Genomic DNA, 20,791 nt, shown 5'->3' on the forward strand with positions numbered 1-20,791 from the left:
CGCTTGTCCACACTGGGAGCTGAATCTTGCTCATGACAATTTAGTAAATATATAGCTCTAGGTTTGCTTTCCAAGGTACATTGAATACATTACTGGACTCTCCTCTAACAATAGGAGAAGATTTGAAGTTAACAAAGGGGTTAGGAAATTATATAGCAATGTAATTAATCCAATTAATGTGTTAGTGTCTCTGTGAAGATAATGGCTTATAGGATCATCAAAACTATTAGTGCCACCTAATTGGCAAAGGAAAAATGATACGTATAAGAGGAAATACAGTGTTAACTTTCTTTTTTTAAAGATTTATTTATTTATTTATTTGAGAGAGCGAGAATGAGAGAGAGTACATGAGAGGGGGGAGGGTCAGAGGGAGAAGCAGGCTCCTCGCCGAGCAGGGAGCCCGATGTGGGACTCGATCCCGGGTCTCCAGGATCATGACCTGAGCCGAAGGCAGTTGCTTAACCAACTGAGCCACCCAGGCGCCCCTACAGTGTTAACTTTTAAGGGTCAGGCATGTAACTTGGATCCTATGAACTGAGGTGAATTGGGACCTATTTCAGTTTGTAGATACTGAAATGGAACAATTCATTTGAACAATAATTCAGTTGAAAGGGAATGATCTAGTGCTAGGTGATAGATTAATACAAGGGGGAGAAGCCATAGTTTGACTTTAAAAAACCTAAGAAGGCAAAAATAAATTAAAAACCCACTTCTGATGTTCTGCTCTTGAATTTCTGAACATTTTTACTTTATTTATTTATTTATTTATTTATTTATTTATTTGAGAGAGAGAGAATGAGAGACAGATAGCAAGAGAGGGAAGAGGGTCAGAGGGAGCAGACTCCCCGCCGAGCAGGGAGCCCGATGTGGGACTCGATCCCGGGACTCCAGGATCATGACCTGAGCTGAAGGCAGTCGCCCAACCAACTGAGCCACCCAGGCGCCCACATTTTTACTTTCTTATATAGAAAAGGGTCTGACAAGAATAGGGGATCTTTGGCAAGCAGTTTCCCTAAAACCAAGTGATATGAATATTTATTTAAAAAGATCACTTGCCCTACTTTATAGTGAATGGATTAGATGAAAGCAAGAGTGCAAGTGGGGATTGCAGTTTTCCAGGTGAGAAGTAATAGTGGAAAGTAGAGGGATTTGAGAAATCTTTAGGAGTTATAAACAGTAAGACTGTGATTAATTGGGTGTCATGGGTAAGGAAGACGAAGAGTCAAAGATAATCGTCAATTGTGGCTAGAGTTTTCCACAAAGGCCTTAAGTAGACATAAGCGGGAAACCTCTAGGCTTTGCTGTACAGGCACAGATAAGAAGCGCTTGTTCTGGGTGCTGGGCCAGTAAGAAAGTCAAGACCTGGGCGCCTGGGTGGCTCAGTTGGTTAAGCGACTGCCTTCAGCTCAGGTCATGATCCTGGAGTCCCGGGATCGAGTCCTGCATCAGGCTCCCTGCTCAGCGGGGGGTCTGCTTCCCCCTCTGCCCTCTTCCCTCTGGTGCTCTCTGTCTCTCATTCTCTCTCTCAAATAAATAAATTAAAAAAAAATCTTTAAAAAAAAAAAAAGAAAGTCAAGACCTGTAACCTTTCCATTACACCTAGGGGGCATGGCTCACTGAATGCACTGCTGAGTACTGATACAAAGCAGTGTGTTCTACTTCAAGATTCTTCCAATCTAGAGAACGTTTTACTTAATGAGGACATTGTGTCTACTATACACGAGACACACCTTTATGAGATACAAGGGAACCAATGGGAAGAAGAGCTGACCTAGCTATTTAACTCACGTTTACCCTTTACTCAGCTGATTTGCTGCTTTAGAAGTAAATCAAAGTAAAAGTACCTGAGAGTTCAAGTTGCCATTTGTATCCACCCTCAAATCAGTGAGTTTCTGGCTCCAGCAATTGACTAGGTAGCTGGTGTTCTGTAATTTGAGACCAGTAATGTAGTAGAGGAGGATCAGGCTTTTTATTTTGTTGTTGTTGTGGTAATTGCTGTTGTTGTCATTCTGGGAGAGATAAAGAAAATAAGTTCAGTTTTGGACCTTGACTTTAAGGTCACTCCGATACTCCAAATGGAAATAGGAACCTGGCATTTTGAATACATGGGTCCAGATACCAGAAGAAAGTTGTGGGCTAAAGATAAAAACGTCAGAATCCTCAGCTAAATAGATAGAAATTGAAATTACATGCATGAATGAAATCACCTAAGGAGAGAGTATAGTTAGAAGAGAAGAGGGTCAAGAACTGAAACCCTGAGGAAAATCCATATTTGTTAAGGACAGTGAGGAAGCTGAGAAGGCAAATATATATATGGTGCAACAGTAAGAGAAGCATGGTATCTGAGTATGAAGTGGAAAACCATTTCAAGGGGAACATGATTAACAGTGTCAAATGCTACTGGGAATCCTGTAAAATGAAAACTGTCCACTGGATTCAGCAATCAAAGGTTATTGATGGCCTTGGAGAAAGTTGTAGAGAAAGTTGTTTTGGTAGAGAGGCTGTAGCTAAAGTCAGAAATAGTTTTGTTTTTGTTTTTAATTTAGAGAGAGAGCGTGTGTGCATGTGAGCAGGGGGAGGGCAGAAGGAAAGAGAGAGAGAGAATCTCAAGCGGACTCCACGCTGAGCCAAAATGACCTGAGCCAAAATCAAGAGTTGGTCGCTCAACCGAATAAGGTTGCTCAACCTACCCAGGTTCCCCAAGGTCAGAAATAGTTTTAGGAGTGTTTGTGAAGTGAGGAGAGGGCACCAAATATAGATAAACCTTGAGAAGTTTAACCTTGAGGGGTGGAGAGGGATTCAAAGGAACATTTTAGGAAGCCAGAAAAGAGAGAGCAAAGCAGTAAATGTATATGTGTTATTAACATTTAATTGCATAAGCATTTGTGGATTACATGAAAGGCACAGGGAGGGAACTGAGAATTGAGAGATGGACAAGAAATAGTCCTTCCCTTCAAGGTGCTCAAAGTTTAATAGGGGAGAGAGAAAGATAAATAATTATGTATATAGACGTACAATAACAGATGCATTAAATTTAGTGGTAGCATAGCGGTGGAAGTGAAGAGTATGTTTATCAGGAAGGAGATAAGGGAAGACATTAAAATTGAGTTATGAATTCTTAAGTGTTTGCTAGGAATACTATGAGAAAAAGAAAAAAACATAGTTTATAGGAAACTACACAAAGCCTTTAAAGAGGAGTTCTTGGAATCAAATTGCCTAGATATAAATCCTGCCTCCAACATTACTAGCTCCGTGACTTTGGGTCATCATCGAGTAAACATTGCAAAGCTTCAAATTCATCACCTCTAGAATGAAGGCTGGTAATTTCTATTGTATAGGATTTTAGGGAGCTTTAAAAGCTGCGAAGCACTGAATTCAGTAGCTGGTACACAGCAAATACTCAATACATAGTATTATTATGGGATCTAAGATGCAAAAAGAGTGGTGAAGTATGAAGCTACAGAAGCTAATTAGGAACCAGATCATGATAGATTTGTCAGGAAAGTTAACACTGTTCCCAGCATTAATTAAAACAAACTAGTACAATTATTAGAAATCAAACCGAAGTCAGGCTTAATTCTACTAAAAAAAAGTCTTCAGGAAGCATCTTAATTATAATCTCCCATTAATGAAGCCTAAGGCAACAGGTATGTACAAGTACCTTACCGGATACTAATTAGGAGGCTGAGATTGCTAACCTCTAATTGTGCAATTTGCAAATATATTTTTACATTACAACATCTTGTAATACAAAGCATTGTTTTCCATTAAGATTGTTGCAAAACTTCAGTTTTCTAATTTTTTTCTTTTTATGTTTCAGTACGTTTTTTTTTCTTTTCAAATTCTTATTTAAATTCTAGTTAGTTAACATACAGTGCATTATTGGTTTCAGTAGAATTCAGTGATTCATCACTTACATACAACACCCAGTGCTCATCATAACAAGAGCCCTCTTTCATGCCAATCACCCATCTAACCCATCCCCCCACCCACCTTCCTCCATCAACCCTCAGTTTGTTCTGTCTTTAAGAATCTCTATGGTTTGTTTCCCTCTGTTTTTTCTTCCCCCCCATCTGTTCATCTGTTTTGTTTCTTAAATTCCACATATGAGTGAAATCATATGGTATTTGTCTTTCTTTGACTGATTTATTTCGCTTAGTATAATACACTCTAGCTCCATCCACATCATTGCAAGATTTCATTCTTTTTGATGACTGAGTAATATTCCATTATATATATACACCATGTCTTCTTATCCATTCATCAGTCAATGGACATTTGAGCTCTTTCCATAGTTTGGCTATTGTTGATACTCAGCATTTTTTTTCTTTTTTTTTTAATGAATTGGTAATACTTTGATTTCAGTAAAAAAGCTATTTCAGGGGTGCTGGGTGGCTCAGTTGGTTAAGCGTCTGTCTTTGGCTCAGGTCATGATCTCAGGGTCCTGGGATCAAGCCCCGCATTGGTCTCCCTGCTCAGCAGGGAGTTTGCTTCTCCCTCTCCCTCTGTGTTCTCTATCTCTGTGTTCTCTCTCAAATAAATAAAATCCTAAAAAAAAAAAAGCTATTTCAATTCTACCACCAAAACAAAACACACCAAAATTAACTGATTGTATAAGTTGCTCACCATGGTAAGGGCATTTTAAGAGTAGAGGTAGATTCCACAAAAAGCTGCAGTAGGATCTAAGGAAATCTGCACGTGAGCTGTAGCCATCTAGCCTTTTGTTATTGTTTGAGTGGATGAAGTTTTCTCTAGTCTGAAAAGTCAGTGATTTATCTGTTAGATTTTTATTTTGAGGAAGCCTTTTTCTTTTCTCTTTGGAAGATTTCAACTTCTCACTTACATGAACGATATTCCCTCTATAGAAGGAACTTTTGCCCTTTTAAAGAGAATTCTTTAAATACCTATTCGGTATTTTTTTAAATATTTTATTTATTTATTTGACAGAGAGAGACACAGCGAGAGAGGGAACACAAGCAGGGGGAGTGGGAGAGAAGCAGGCTTTCGGCGGAGCAAGGAGCCAGATGTGGGGCTCGATCCCAGGACCCTGGGATCATGACCTGAGCTGAAGGCAGACACTTAACGACTGAGCCACCCAGGCGCCCCAGTATTTTGTTTTATTTTTTAATATTTAATTTTAAGTAATCTCCACACCCATTGTGGGGCTTGAACTCACAACCTCAAGTTCAAGTCACTTGCTCCATCCACTGATCCCTCAGTATTTTTAAAGTTAAAAAGGTGTATCAGTTTGGGGGTCTGGATGGCTCAGCAGGTTAAGGATCCGACTCTTGGTTTCAGGTCCTCATGATCTCAGGGTCCTGAGACCCAGCCGCGCAAAGGGCTTCTGGGTCAATGCAGAATCTGCTCTAGGTTCTCTCTCTCTCTCTCTCCCTCTGCCCACACCCACCCCCATGCTCTCTTTCTCAAACAAATAAATCTTAAAAAAAGAAAAAAGGTGAATCAGTTAAAAAAAAATCTTCATTTGGGAATTTTCCATTCCTAAAGAATCCAGTGGTAAAATCTTTCTACCAGAATTTTTTTTTTTTTTTTAAGATTTTATTTATTTGAGAGAGACAGAATGAGAGAGAGAGCGTACCTGAGGGGGGGGAAGGGTCAGAGGGAGAAGCAGACTCCAGCTGAGCAGGGAGCCCATCCCGGGACTCCAGGACTCCAGGATCATGCCCTGATCCAAAGGCAGTCACTCAACCCACTGAGCCACCCAGGCGTCCCTCTACCAGAATTGTTAATGGTGATTTTGTTATTTGATATGACATGTACTGTTGATATTTGGTATCATCCTGTGCGTTTGCCTCAATTTCCCTAATTTTTTCTGATGGTTTGAGCCTATAGATTTTGCCTCGTTTTTGCATGTATATTCACATATATAATTGGATGGGTTGTTCAAGGTGTTTCATTAAGCTCATCTTTGTTTCTTGCAGTTGACTAGAAATTTCATAGGGTAGGAGATCATGAACTCCTGCCAGCAAAGTAGGTCTTAGGGTTGTTGATGCTTAATAAACACACTGAGCCAATCCAGGCGTGCAGGGGAAACTCCTTTAACCAGTGGTTTTGGATTTCAAAGTTTTGTTTTTCCCCAAGACCTACAGTAACATCTCTAACCCAGTACACGTGTATATGACTGAATAAAAAATGTTGCTATAGAATACTTACCTGATTACCCGAGATGTCCCTGAAATTTCCTACTCTCCTTCATATAAAACAAAAACTGCATCCTTTCCAGGTAGAAACCTGCTAAACTGATTTTACAAACCACTAACTGGTGGTTAAAGGCCGACTGAAGTCCCTCCTCTGGCAGTCTCCGCCGCTGCTCTTTCTGTCACACCCCTCGAAAATGCAGCGTTTGTAGCTGCGAAGGGGGCGACCCGGGAAGTCACCGAACCGAGCCCTACGAGTGATTCGCCCCGAAGGACAGAGTCAGCTCTCAAAGAGCGGGGCACCAACCTACAGCCCTGGCTCGGTGGATGATGCAGGGCTCGACCCATTTCCCTGCCCTCCGGCTTCCTCGAAGTCCGTCCCGCCCCCGCCATCTGCTCTCCGTGAATTTAATTTCTCCCCTGCGGAGTGGGCCGAGCGCCGAATGATCGATGTTTCCTCCACGCCCCGAGAGCCGCCATTTTGGGGGGAGGAAAACACAAGTAGGGGTGGCAGAGCCTCCACGGGATGTTGACTGGCTTTTGTTTCTCTTGCCAGCTCTGTGGGACCGGGGTAGAAGAATCCACCCGGGCCACTCCTCCGACTGCCTCTCCGGAATGAGGCCTCAGCGCCCGCGCGGGACGGCCCCCTCATTCATCCGAGAGTGAGTGACGATCGGCGGCCTGGCGCGCCCTCGCGCGCCCTCCGCTGTCAGTTATCCCGCGCGCTCCCTGCGGCGCGCGCAGCTCCCCGCGCGCCCCCCCCCCCCCCCCCCCGCCCCCGCCGGGCTAAGAGCTCGGCGCAGACTCGCTGGATTGTTTCTGCAGGAGCCCAAGGAGAGGCCGAAGCCGAGAAGATGCCTGGGAAGCTGAAGGTGAAAATCGTGGCCGGGCGCCATTTGCCAGTGATGGACCGAGCTAGTGACCTGACTGATGCCTTCGTGGAGGTTGGTGCAAGGTCCTGCCCCTCAAAACACAGGGAGTGCCAAGCCCTTGAAGGATCCTACCCACCTCGCCCCCAGCTCTTCAGCCCGTTCTCCTTTCGACTGCCGTCCTTTGTGCGGTGCTTGCCCAAGTCCTCCCTTGAGGGCTGACTGCCGAGACTGCAGCCCATGTGATGGGTGCACCGCTCCTGGGCGTCTGCGGCGGAGTGCGCCGCGCGGGGAGGCAGTTACTGCTCTGCATGCGGGGGTGACCCTGATGTCAGGACTCGTAATAGGCCACCTGCCAGTCAGGAGGAGATGCCGAGGCATATCCGCGTAGCCACCGAAACACACACACATACACACACGTGTACGTTCTTCTGTTTAAGGAGAGGTGGCTTCTCGAGCCCAAGTGATGGAGATCACGTTAAGAAGGTAGATAACAGCCCGCTATGGGCACTTGGAGACCTACAAGGCGAGGCGATCCACTCTTGAGCATAACATTCTCTGAATCATCAGTGTAAGTTTTAAAACACAACCATAACGCTTTCTGCTCTTGTATGGGCTGGTAGGTATGATGAGCTGTTTTAGAGTAATTTAGTGCCTTGAGGTAGGGAGCGAATTAAGTGCCGTGGATTTAAATTGCAAAATTGCTTTTTAAGCCAGATGATTAGTTTAAAACTCATGCAAATTAGCACAGGCCTAGGGCCTGGAAAGTAATAACCCAGAGTTTAAAAGAAGCCAAGTAAAAACTGTAATAAAAATTGACTTGATGAGCCAGAGCATTAAAATAATAATCATTTGGGCTGGTAATGCTTAGAGTTGACAGCCACAGGATAATACACAGCCTGATTTCATCTCAATATAAAATATTCTTGATGTTCCCTAAAGGTTCTCTGACTTAATAACTGCAGTTATCCCCCCCCCAAAAACATTGCCATGGTCATTCTTACTCCCAACTTCATTTTCACTTGAGAAACAGATGCTGAGTGTGTTCTTGGGCCAGATGTTAAGTAATGGGAATACACACATTACCAGGGCATAGTCTTTGCTTTCAGGTAGCTCAGAGACTGACCTATAGAGTTTAATAACTAATAGCTAACATGTGTTGAGTCTCATTATTGCCAGGTCTTTGCTAACTACTTTTTAATTCTTATTCCTCATAACAGTCCTGCTATTATATTATTATACCATATTACAGTTAACTGAGGCCTAGGAACAGTAAATAATTTGCCCAAGATTTCTTAACCTTGTAAATAGACTTGTGGTCTGTTCTCTTAACCACTGTGCTAACACTGCCTCTCTAGACAAGTTGATGAGTGTTGTAGAATATGGAAACTTCATTCTGTCTCTGAAGGTTTAGGAAGTTTTCCTAAGAAAAAGACATTTGAGCTGAATCTTGAAGGACATCAGGATTTTACTAGGCAGAGGGAACATCAAAGGCACAGAAATGGGATACATGCTATGTTCAGGGAACTATCTTAGTTTGAGACATGTCTGGAGTAAAAGGGAATATGTGGGTAGTGGAGGTTATGGGGGATGAGGCTGGAAAGGTAGGTTGGTACCAAATCTCATTTTCTGTACTGAATAATTTTTCCTTTATTTTATAAGCAGGGGCAAGCAAAGAGAACTTTTTAAGGAGAAATGAAATATGATGATGTTTATTATTAGGTTGTTTATAGATGACTTGTGTGGTAATGTTATTGATGGACTGGACAGATGAGAGATGATACAGGAAAATCAGTTAAGAAGGTGATAAAATGATCCACGCAATATGTGCATGTTGGGAATGTCTGTGGGAACCGATTAGAGGAGAAAGACTTGAGGGACATTTCCCTTTCTTTTTTCTTACTTAAGATTTTATTTATTTATTTGAGAGAGAGAGAGATAGCAAGAGAGAGCATGAGCAGGGGCAGGGAAGAGGGAGAAGCAGGCTCCTGGCTGAGCAGGGAGCCCAAAGCGGGGCTCGATCCCAGGACCCTGAGATCATGACCTGAGCCGAAGGCAGATGCTTAACTGATTGAGCCACCCAGGCACCCCTTGAGGGACATCGCTTAGGTAAAATCATCATGCCTTGGTAATAAATGGTTTTGATGGTGAAGGAGGGGTTGGATTCAAGAGTGACTTTTAATTCCTTCTTTCAGCAAATAGTTATTGAGTGCTATTTGACAGGCCCAGTGCTAGTCTCTGGTGTAGCTGATACATATCTGATAGCGAACAACATAGACTTGGTTCCTAGTTCTATGGAGTTTATATTTTGGTGGAAGAGACAGACATTAAAAAATAAAGAAATGATTAAATAGGTAATTATGATGAGTGTCATGGAAGAAAACAATAGAGATTAACAGGGAACATCTACTTTAGGTTGGGAAATCAGGAGACCTCTGAGGAAGTGTCAATCGAAGACCTGCTGGATGAGGAGGAGCCAGCTGCTCAGGGAGTGTATTAGGAAGGGAAGGAAGATGGGTGTGGCTGACATGTGGTGTAAGATAAAGTGGGAGAGTTAGTCAAGGAGCCAATCATGCAGGATCTTAGAGGCCATGATTAGGAGTATAGATTTTATTCTAAATTCTGTGGGAAGCGGTTTTTGAGATTAGTTTTTTTTTTTTTTTTTTTTTTTTTTTTGCTGTCTGGAGTATGGACTGAGCTGAAGCAGGCAACTAATTAGGAGATTCTATAATAGTTCAAAAAAGAAAAGGTGGGGGCCAAGATGTTGGTTTGATAATGGAGAGAAGTGGATGGATTCCAGATATACCTTGAAGATAGACTCTAGAGGATTTGTTGGTTGACTGGAGTAGAGGGCCAGGGAAAGGGAAACTAAAAGATGACTCGTAGCTTTCTGGAATCTTTGGGCTAATTTTCTGAGGCTCCATAGGATTTGTAGAGATTGATTGAGTAGGTGAAGAATCAATTTCTGTTTAGATGTGTTAGGTTTGAGATGTTAATTGGAGTTGTCCACGAGGAAGTTAGATTTGTGAGTATGGTGTTCAGATTTGTTCAGGTTTGTGAGTTAGAAATGAGCTCATATAGGCCAGTGCTTTTCCACGCTGTGAGACCCAGTGCCCCCTTTATATAGCAGGTATTTTGAAATCCACTCTTTACTGTGCTGGCATGATATTTATGGCCAATGTAACCTAGCCTCACAGTTAAAAAAAAAAATCAATATATTGTTCTAACTAGTAGTATGACAAATTAGAGAATTTTTTTAGTATGTGTTTCAATTTAGAAGTACTTGTTCATGATCACAGTAGAAGGTAAGAAGTAATCAGATTGAGTCCATGAATATTTATTAAGCCTTTGTATATGTCCATCGCTGTACTGGGTATAGTACAGTGTGCTGGGGATATAGTAGTGAATAAGACAAAAATTTCTTTAATCATGGAACTCACATTTTAGTGGGAGGATGGAGTTCATAAAGAGGATAATTAAAAGGTAAACTGATAGATGATGAGACTATGGAGAAAATAAAGCAAGGATACAAGGTAGGGAATGTCTCACCTATATGTAAAAATCACATGAATCTGACTCCTCATACTGAGTGAGACAGTTGTGCAGTTTTGACATCTCAGATAGTCCTTCACTGCTATCTGATTTTTCAAAATAATCGACTCATGGGGAAAAGCAGAATTTTCCCTTAATTTACATGATGGTTGTATTTCTTGACAATTATGTATATGAAAACTTCATTACAACACTTTTTTTTCCCCCATTACACTCTTATCTGTAAAATGAGTTAGGTTTTTAATCCTATGTGATTATCTTGTAGGACATTTGAAGGTCATGACATGAGACAAATCTTCATTGTAGGGAACTATTTCTTTCATTGCAGGACACCTAGCTTCTCTGGCCCTTCCTTCTAAATATTACAACTATTCTCCACAAATACACCCATAGAATTTTCTAAAATTCCCTTAGGAGTTGGTCTGTCCCTCTTGTAAACCTCTGACTTAGCGGGAGAGCAGAGGTATGGATCCTTGAAAACACTTGACATTAGCTGTCTATTAGAAGAGGAGGACTAGGGGAAGAAAACAGATTATCAGCCAATGGGGAGAGAAAAAAATCAGGAAAGTAATGTCTCAGAAGGCAAGAGGAAGTTTCTAGAAAGAGGAAGCCCTCAACCATTAAATGGCACTGAAAGGTCAAGTAAAGAGGACAAAAGAATCACTGGATTGGACAGTATGGAGGTTGTTACTGCTTCTGACGAGAGTGTCAAGGAAGCCCATACTGTAGTGAATTAAAGAGGGTTAAAGTACAAGGGAGGTGAGGAAGAGGTGTGGCATGAATAGGCAATTGTTTCAAGAAACAGGGCTGAGAAGGGGAGAGGAGAAATAGTGTGGTATTTGGGGAGTATGTACCTTTTAGTACTTAAAAAAAAGTTAGAAGAGACTAGAACATACTTGTGTGGTAATAGGAAAAATCCAGCAGAAAGGGAAAGATTAATGCAGGAAAAAGGGGATAATGAAGGATTACCATATAATAAAGGGATAAATTGTGTGATGTAGCCTGTTAAGTACTATATAAGCTCGTAGGAAAGGGAGATAATGATGCCTGAATTGGTCGTGAGAAGTCTTTGTGCTGGGTTTGAAGGATGGTAAAATTTCTATAGGCAGGAAAAGCGGCATTTTTTAGATGACTAGGACAAACTCAGTAAAAGCAAAAGGAGAGGGATAGAACATACGTAATTGAAGGGAGGGTTCTTGTGGGGAATAAAATTTGCTAGGTAGGGGGAATGCAGGTTATTGAACGGTCTGAAAATGAGGGGGTGAGAAGTCTGTATAATAGAAGCTCTCTTAAACAACTTGCATTAACTCACTTATCACAGTCCCCAGTGTTCTGCATTCCTTCCATAAGCCTATTCTTGAATATCCCACATTGGTAGATTATTCTCTCTTGTGCCTGCTTCTCCCATCAGTTGGCTGATAATACTTTACCAAGAGGCAGTTATGTTTTTTCCTCAAACCTATTATGCCAACTCTATTTGTTACTGTAATTTACTTAAACCTTATGTAAATTGGTGAAATAAGAGTGAAAATGAAGTTGATAACGCTATATAAAGACATATGGATACAGTCACTAAACATTACTCTAGAATTAGATGGAGAAAAGATTGTAAAAAAATCTAAGAGTCTGTGTTCATACATTTTTACAAGCAATTTTAAGTTCTACCACCACATAAAAAAAACCCAAACTGGAAATCACAGATGGTACATTATGGGTGTGGTTTATGCAAAAAAAATGATACCGAACTCTAAACAGTGGACCTTTACTCAAAGAAGAGGCCTTAGCCTTCATTCAAATGTAGAGGAATGAATATTTATTTATATGTTTTATCTTAAAATATTTAGCAAATTGAATCATTTTTAATGATTCTTTGATTTAACCAAGTTACCAAATTATTTGATTAACTAATCAAATACTGGTCCGGATTTCATTGGTTGAGGGAATTTCTACTATCTATAATGTGAGGAATTTAGGAAGCCAGTGAAGACCAAATAGTATGCATGCATGTATGTATACATGTATGTATTTATAGATTTATTTATTTTAGAGAGAGAGAACGAGTTGGGGGAGAGCCAGAGGGAGAGAGAGAAAATCTCAAGCAGACTCCGTGCTGAGCACAGAGCCTGATGTGGGGATCGATCTCACGACCATGAATGAGATCATGACCTGACCCGAGACCAAGAGTGGGACGCTTAACCAACTGCGCCACTTAGGCACCGCACCAAGTATTATTTAAAGATGATTATTCTTGCAGGAATCTCCAGAATGAAAGAGATGAGGTTCTGTATAAAAAAAGTATTAATACTGGGAAATTTATCCCAGTATTAATGTGCATGTTACAAACTGTTTGGCAAGCTGTATTATCATTTTGTGTTTATCCAGGAGCCTTTGAGGGAACAGGGAGAGAAAAAGAAATTAATGTTTAATGATATACCAGACATTTTGCTAGGTCTGTACATGCATTTTCTTTTTTTTTTAAGATTTTTTATTTATTTATTTGACAGAGAGAGTGAGAGACACAGCGAGAGAGGGAACACAAGCAGGGGGAGTGAGAGAGGGAGAAGCAGGCTCTCCGCCGAGCAGGGAGCCCGATGCGGGGCTCGATCCCAGGACCCTGGGATCATGACCTGAGCCGAAGGCAGACGCTTAACGACTGAGCCACCCAGGCGCCCTGTACATACATTTTCTCCTGTAATACAACAGCCCCCCCTTTCAGAGGAGGAAGCAGCCTTAAATAACAGGTTAAATAACTTTCTCAAGGTAATTTAGGTAATGAGTGGGGAAAGAGAATCTCATTAAAATCCGTGATGATAGGGAATCTCATTAAAATCCGTGATGTTCTTTAACAAAGTTGTAAGGCATTCATTTAATTGCTGGGTAATAAAATCTCCTTCAAATTAGATAAGACCAATTGAACTATGATTCTTCTTTAATAGAAGGGGACTCATCACAATTTGGCAAAGTACACACTCTGGCCTTTTTCTTTTCCTAAAATCTTGTTTTTGTTTGTTTGATGCAGTTGAGGGCTATCAGATCTTTACTATATCTACAATGGATAGTTGACCAAAAGAAGAATAAAAGGCACAATATAGCAGTACAGTATAGGGGAACAAACCTGAAGAGGGCTGAACTCATAATTAATTAAAAACTAATTTATTAAGAGATTTTATTTATTTATTTGTCAGAGAGACAGAGAGTGAGCACAGAAGGGGGAGCGGCAAGCAGAGGGAGAAGCAGGCTCCCTGCTGAGCAAGGAGCCAGATGTGGGACTCCTTGTGGAGGCTGAGGTGTTTGATATTTGTGTTGTTGAGGTTATAGAAGTAATAATTGAATATATTTCCATTTTTTAAAAAATATTTTATTTATTTATTTGTTAGAGAGAGAGAGCGCGTGCAAGCAGGGGGAGCATCAGACAGAGGGAGAAGCAGGCTCCTGCTGAGCAAGGACCCCTATGCGGGACTTGCTACCAGGACCCTGGGATCATGACCTGAGCCGAAGGCAAACGTTTAACTGACTGAGCCACCCAGGCATCCCTGAACTCATAATTTAAAGAATGATATGGTAGTTTTGGCAGTTGAACCCAAACTTTTGGCTTTTGAAAGGTTTTGAATGATTTTATAATCCTAACAATATTTTACTTCAAATAAAGCTGTTATTAGGTAAATTAAGAAATAAGTATTTCCTTGATGCTTTGAATATTAAAATGTAATGAAAATTAAATTAGTAACTGAGCAGTAACTTTTTCCTAGACTCCCCCCACCCACATCCCCATTAAGTTTCATTTTTTACTGTTTGTGATTAAAAAAATAAAAATTATGGAAATAATACATGAATGGCTTCCGTTACAAAAGATTCAAATAACTCAGAAGTAAAACTTGAAAGCCCCTTACTTGGTACTTGCTGCACTGTACTGTATTCCCTATACCATGTCAGTCCTTTCTTCAGAGACAATTACTCTCAGTTCGTTTACTCCCCCTCATTTCCTTTAAAATTTTTTTTTTTACTTATATTTTAAAAAACAAATGTAATCATGCTTTATATATTCTGCAACTTGTTTTTTTTCAGTTATTATGTCATGGACATTTCCATATAACGGTACTTAAAATCAACTCCATTCTTTAATAGCAGTACATGTGATTTATTCAATAATTTTCCTGTTGAATGATTATTTGGATTTTTTTAGTGTGTTTTAGGAGGGAGACTCATGTGAAAGTGCTTCTTTAGGATAAATTCCTGGAAGTGGATCCAGAATGCTATAATTTTAATCAAACTAAATTTACTACGATTTCAATTTGAATTTTTTAAGTTTTTGAGTTTTAAAATAATATGTTTTACAAATAGGAAATATGTGTACATGGTTCAGAATTCAGAAGATACAAAATGGGTCAACCTCTCTCACATCATGTTTCTTTTAACCAACCTATTCTGTTCTTTCTAGTGGCCACTGTTAACGTTTGTTGTATAACCTACTAGAAATAATCTATGCTATATAAAGGCATATATTATGTGACTTACAACATTTTGCCATTTTTTTCTCCCAAGAATGCCATACATGCTGCTCCACAGAAGAAAGATCTATCTAAATGGTGATTGTTCTGTACCAGTGCTGAGAGAACTGCTTTATTCTTCTAATTAGCAGTATACTGTGTGGCTTTACCATTCTTCATTTAACCGGTTCCAAATTGGTGGATATCTAGGTTATTTCCAGTCTTTCATTACTATGATGCTGCTTGTACATGTCATTGTGCACTTCTCTATGAAGTTAAAGGGTGTAGGCATTTAACATTTTGATACATTGTCAAATTGCAGTCCTTAGAGATTGTTTTATTTTATACTCCCACCAACAAAGTATTAGAAGACCTCATCAACACTGTTTTCAAACTGTTTGCCAACATGGTAAGTAAAAATGTTGGCTTAGTTTGCATTTTTCTTGTGGTTGATCATCTTTTGATATATAGTTGACCCTTGAACCATGTGGGGCCTTTTAGGGGCTGTTGACATCCTCCTCTCAATCCAGCTCAGTTGAAAATCATATATAACTTTTGATTCCGCCCCCAAAATTAACTACAAACGGCCTGCTGTTGACTGTCAGCCTTACTGATAACATAAAGTTGGTTAATGCACAGTTTGTATGGTATATGTATTATATACTATATTCTTACAATAAAGTAAACTAGAGAAAGGAAAATTACTCTTAAGAAAATCATAAGGAAGAGAAAATCTATTTACAGTACTCTACTGTATTTGTAGATATAGTAAGTTTACGCTGTATGTTTACAGGATGAATCATCTGTCAGTAACTCTATCAATATTGTCTTAAATGATACAAAACATGGTGGATGTTATACGTATTACTAGCACTAGACAACAAAAATGAAAAGATAATGTGAAAAAGAAATTCACATTTATTTACAAATATAATGATTTATGGGCATTGATAACAAAGAAGCAGCAGTATGATTGCTTTATGGTAGCGTAGTGTAATTGATAGGATTGCTTCACAGTAGCCTAGCCTATATACTAACAAATGAATCGTTATCAAAAATTTTATGGCATACAGTATTGCAGTCATATTTATAATACAGTAATGTAACTTTAAAAAAAAATCATTTACTTGTGATTAAAGGCTGATAGTTTCTCCAATTATGAGAGAGAGGCATACTGTAGTTACATAATTCTTTGAAAGCAAAGTTATAAAACAGTAAGAAAACTAACTTCTGGGACACCTGGGTGGCTCAGTCAGTTAAGCGTCTGCCTTTGGCTCAGGTCATGATCCTGGGGTCCGAGCCCCCCGTCGGGCTCCCTCCTCAGCGGGAAACCTGCTTTTCCCTCTCCTTCTCTCCCTGCTTGTGCGCATGTGCACATGTTCTCTCTCTCTCAAATAAGTAAATAAAAAAACCCCCAAAACTAACATTTGATTAATTTTGTATTAAATATTGCTCATATTGCTTAGTATAAGCTAAGCACTTCTATACACGTCTTGCATAGATGACTACTTAGGAAATGATGATGACATATGAGGCTCTTGCCATGCAGTTATTAGATTTTCACATGAAGACACTCACATATACACAACAGATAAGTTTATTAACTATATGGCTTGATGATTATGTACTATTCGTTAAGTGGAAGTGGATTGTCATAAAGGTCTTCATCCTCGTCTTCATGTTGAGTAGGTGGAGGAAGAGGAGGGGTTGGTCTTGCTGTCTTGGGTGGCAGAAGTGGAACAGGTGGAGGAGTTGGAAGGCGAGGCAGGAAAGGGGCATACGTGGAATAACTTTACTGAAATATGTTGTAATTTCTGACATTTTTGCTTTTTCATTTTTTAAAAAACATTTCTATACAGTACCAGTGTTTGCTTTGGTTTCAGTGCTAGTATCCTAGAAAGGTCCATGTTGTAAAATAAATCAATAGCAGTCTTGAATAGTCAGATCCTTTCTGCCAGGTTGTCTAATACCAGTTTGTTTTTGGTCACTGCTTCTTCTACAGCTTCTTTCTTGTCGTCTGGCACTGGTTTGGAAGCATTCATCTCCATCAAGTTATCTTCTGTGAATTCTTCTGGTGTGGTGTTTATTAGCTCTTAAATTTCTCTTAAGATCCAAATCTTGAAACCCTTCACCCTCTACCTTTTTTGTCATACCCACAAACTCTTCCCTTATTCCCTTGATTGGCTCTGTTGTAAATCCTGTAAAGTCATATACAACATCTGGGCATAGTTTTCTCCAGCAGGAATTTGTTTCATGTTGATGGCTTTCATGGCTTTTTCTACAACGATGGCGTAGTTGTGTAGTGGTGTAATCCTTCCAGACTTTCATGTTTTCTCATCAGAATTCTCTTCCATAGGGTTGACGATCCTTTTCAAAGAATACCATGTAATGAGCTTTAAAGGTCCTTATGACCCCCTAATCTAGAGGCTGATTATAGAGAGCTTGTGTTTGGGGGCAGGTAGGCCACTTCGATGCCCTTGATGTTGAGCAGTTCTGATCATAGACCCGACTGCATTTGCACAAAATGGTAGAGTTAGCCTATCCCTTCTTGCCTTAAATCCTTTTTTCTCTTCCTGACTAATAAATACACTTTGTGGCATTTTTTTCCCCCTCCAGAATAGGGTACTTTTGTCTGTATTAAAAATCTGTTCATGCAGATATCCTTTCTCCTCAGTGATTTTCTTGATGGCATCTGGGAACTCGTCTGCTGCCTCTTGGTCAGCAAGAGCTGCTTTTTCTGTTATCTTGACATTTTTTCAGCCAGTCCTCTTTCTGAAATTATCATACCATCCTTTGCTGGCATGAAATTATCCAGCTTTAGATCTTTCACCTTCCTTTTGCTTTAAGTTGTTACATAATGACTTCACTTTCTTCTTGAATCATATTAGAGTCTATAAATATAGCTGCCTTATAGCAATCCTGCACCCATATAAAAGCTGCATTTTCAATATGAGATAAAAAGGTATTTTGCAAAAGGTGTAAGGTTTTTGCATCTGCTGGCATAGCTGCAGTATTGGCTTCATGAATTTTCTTTTTTTACCATGGTCCTTATGCTGGATTCATTTATCTTGAAGCAGCAGGCAAGTGCAGCTGCAGGCCTTTATCGACAGTATATATCGAGCAATTCAGCTTTTTCTTGTAATGTCATGACTTTTCTTTGATTCTTGGGAGCACTTAAAGCAACACTAGTGACACTTCTTATGGGTCCCATGACACTACTCAAGGTTTACGGTACTTCACTAAACACAATGAAAAATACACAAGAACTGCAAGAGGTCACTTTGTACTGCAATATGCAGTTTGCTGGAGAGATGAACTGCTCACATAGAGATGGGTAGCATCATACAGTGTTTTAAGCGGATACTAGCAACACTTGGGCTCATGGCAGTAGCAACAGAAGGTGGTTTGAAATTATTACAGTAGCACAGTACATGCTATTCATTTTATGCAGTTATGATTTAATACACATCTTTCCATTCATTTATATTTCTCTCAACTGCTAATGGCGTCATGTGTGCTCTGTTACGTATTTCTGTGCATGTTTTGATCAATTTTAATTTTTTATACTTAGTGTGTATTTTATGGTAGTAAATGATAAAATAGACTAGTATTTACATATATCTTATGCATTCATGACAACTATTTCTTAGTTTTTTTGCTGTTTCTAGGCTACATGGTTTGTCTGTGAGTTTTTTCGATTTGTCACAAATCTCCAAAAGATTTTCCAGTATATTTATTGAAAAAAATCTGCCTATACATGGATGCGTACTATTCAAATCCATGTTGTTCAAAGTTTAACTGTATTTTATTTATTTATTTATTTATTTTAAAAAATTATTTATTTGAGAGAGAGGGAATTAGAGAGAGAGAGAGAGACCACATGTGAGGGGGTTGGGTCAGAAGGAGAAGCAGAGCAGGGACTTCAGGATCATGACCTGAGCCGAAGGCAGTCACTTAACCAACTGAGTCACCGAGGCACCCCTAACTGTATTTTAAAAGCATCTGTGTTAAAATAAATAAAAACATCTATATTTCCATTTCTTTGCATTGTCTGTTCATGTCTTTTGCCCATTTTTTTTGTTGGGTTATTGATCTTTTTCATATTGCTTTATAGGAACTCATTAGAAATTGTGGAAAGTCGTTCTTTAGTATATATTTAGCAAATACTTTTTCTCAATTTCTTATTTATCTTTGACTTTCTTACATTCTTTATTGTGTCAGAAGTTATTATTATTATTTTTATTTATTTATTTGACAGAGAGAGACCCAGCGAGAGAGGGAACACAAGCAAGGGGAGCGGGAGAGGGAGAAGAGGCTTCCCGCCGAGCAGGGAGCCCAATGCGGGGCTCGATCCCAGGACTCTGGTCGTGACCTGAGCTGAAGGCAGACGCTTAACGACTGAGCCACCCAGGCGCCCCCAGAAGTTATTATTTTCACATAATTTTTTTAACCTTTTCTACCCTCTAACCTGCCTAAGCACCAAAATGGTTGGTACCATGCCTAATAATCCAGATTAAATGATAAAACACCTAGAAAAATATACAGAAGATAAAAGCAGTTATTCTTTTGGATATTTTGCTTTTAGAAATTTCTTGGACAGATAAATGATAAAACAGGAAAATCAGCAAATATAATACCAAAGGAGAAGGAGGTTTCTTTCAAAAAAGAAAGGAGGTTTCATAGATTATCTGCTTGAACTAGCATTTCCTAAGAATCTACAGTGTATAAAACTATGTGCTGGATATTGTCTTTTTTTTAATTTAAATTCAATTAATTAACATACACTGTATTATTAGTTTCAGATGTAGAGTTTAGTGACTCATCAGTCTTATATATACCCAGTGCTCATTACATCATTGTGCCCTCCTTAATGTCCATCACCCAGTTACCCCATCCCTTCACCCCCTTCCCCTCCAGCAACCCTCAGTTTGTTTCCTATGATTAAGAGTCTCTTATTGCTAGAAATTGTCTTAAAGGGAATAAGCTTTAGTGAATTTAGAGGTAAGGAAAGATAATGGTAATAACACATAGAATTAGGGAAGAGATCAAATTTAGGAAAGGTGAGGCCATCTAGGAAGTAGTTCTCAGCTGTTTTGCTCTTAAGCTTCCTGACCAACTTCTCAAGTTCAGTCAGATTTTATAATCTCCATTCTTTGTTGGAAGCAAGTTCCAGGGATTTAGCCTGCTTTCAGCTTTCTTCATTCCCTTCTTATTTATTTTTGGATCTTTGTGATTTAGTGTCTGCCAAGACTGGTTGTGAAATAAGATAGTCTCCCCATCCAATCCCTTTCATTGTCCCCAAAGATAAAACCCTTAATGATAATGGTTTGTTGCTAATCACTATGTGTGCACCGATAAGGGATTAAAAAAAAAAACAAAATGGGAAAGCTGGAAAATACAAGGAGATATTTCTAAGTTTTTACAATAATGGGCTGGAGTTCTGGATTCCCAAGCTGAGATGGTGAAAGGAGGGTCACTTGCTGTTTTTACCTTCGAATTTTATCCTTGCTGGTCCTCTGCCATCAAGATTCCTCTTTTGTCTGAGCTTTTGTTCTCTGAAGGCTATATTGACTCCTTCCTTCATATTGACAAAATAGTCTGTTTTTAATTTCTGTGTAGAGCTAGTCAACCAGAGCAGTAGGTAATCTCTTCTTTCATGAAGGTGTAGCCTATCAACTTACTGGACTGTACTTTCTTCTCTTTTGTTTCAGGGGATAGTTGCCTTTTT

At 39.6% G+C, this 20,791-nt stretch overlaps 1 protein-coding gene and 1 long non-coding RNA gene across 7 annotated transcripts in view; one reads left to right on the plus strand and one right to left on the minus strand.

The window, feature by feature from the left end:
* The window catches only part of LOC118025581, a 32,104-nt gene extending 25,505 nt beyond the window's left edge, over window positions 1-6,599 (minus strand). For all 3 annotated transcript variants that reach the window (XR_004683357.1, XR_004683358.1, XR_004683359.1), the window contains exons 1-2: window positions 6,172-6,599; window positions 1,845-2,009 (exon numbers count right to left, since the gene is read on the minus strand). This is a non-coding gene — a long non-coding RNA (uncharacterized LOC118025581). The remainder of the gene's footprint in view (window positions 1-1,844; window positions 2,010-6,171) is intronic.
* A 7-nt stretch (window positions 6,600-6,606) lies between these two features.
* C2CD5 (C2 calcium dependent domain containing 5) overlaps window positions 6,607-20,791 on the plus strand; it is a 101,068-nt gene continuing 86,883 nt past the window's right edge. For all 4 annotated transcript variants that reach the window (XM_035028076.1, XM_035028077.1, XM_035028078.1 and 1 more), the window contains exons 1-2: window positions 6,607-6,817; window positions 6,981-7,099. In XM_035028076.1, coding sequence (XP_034883967.1) covers window positions 7,010-7,099 — 90 coding nt within the window. In that variant the 5' untranslated portion in view covers window positions 6,607-6,817; window positions 6,981-7,009. The remainder of the gene's footprint in view (window positions 6,818-6,980; window positions 7,100-20,791) is intronic.

The sequence above is a fragment of the Mirounga leonina genome, unplaced genomic scaffold (assembly GCF_011800145.1).
Source record: "Mirounga leonina isolate KUSES-001 unplaced genomic scaffold, KU_Mleo_1.0 Mir_201, whole genome shotgun sequence".
Classification (NCBI taxonomy): domain Eukaryota; kingdom Metazoa; phylum Chordata; class Mammalia; order Carnivora; family Phocidae; genus Mirounga; species Mirounga leonina.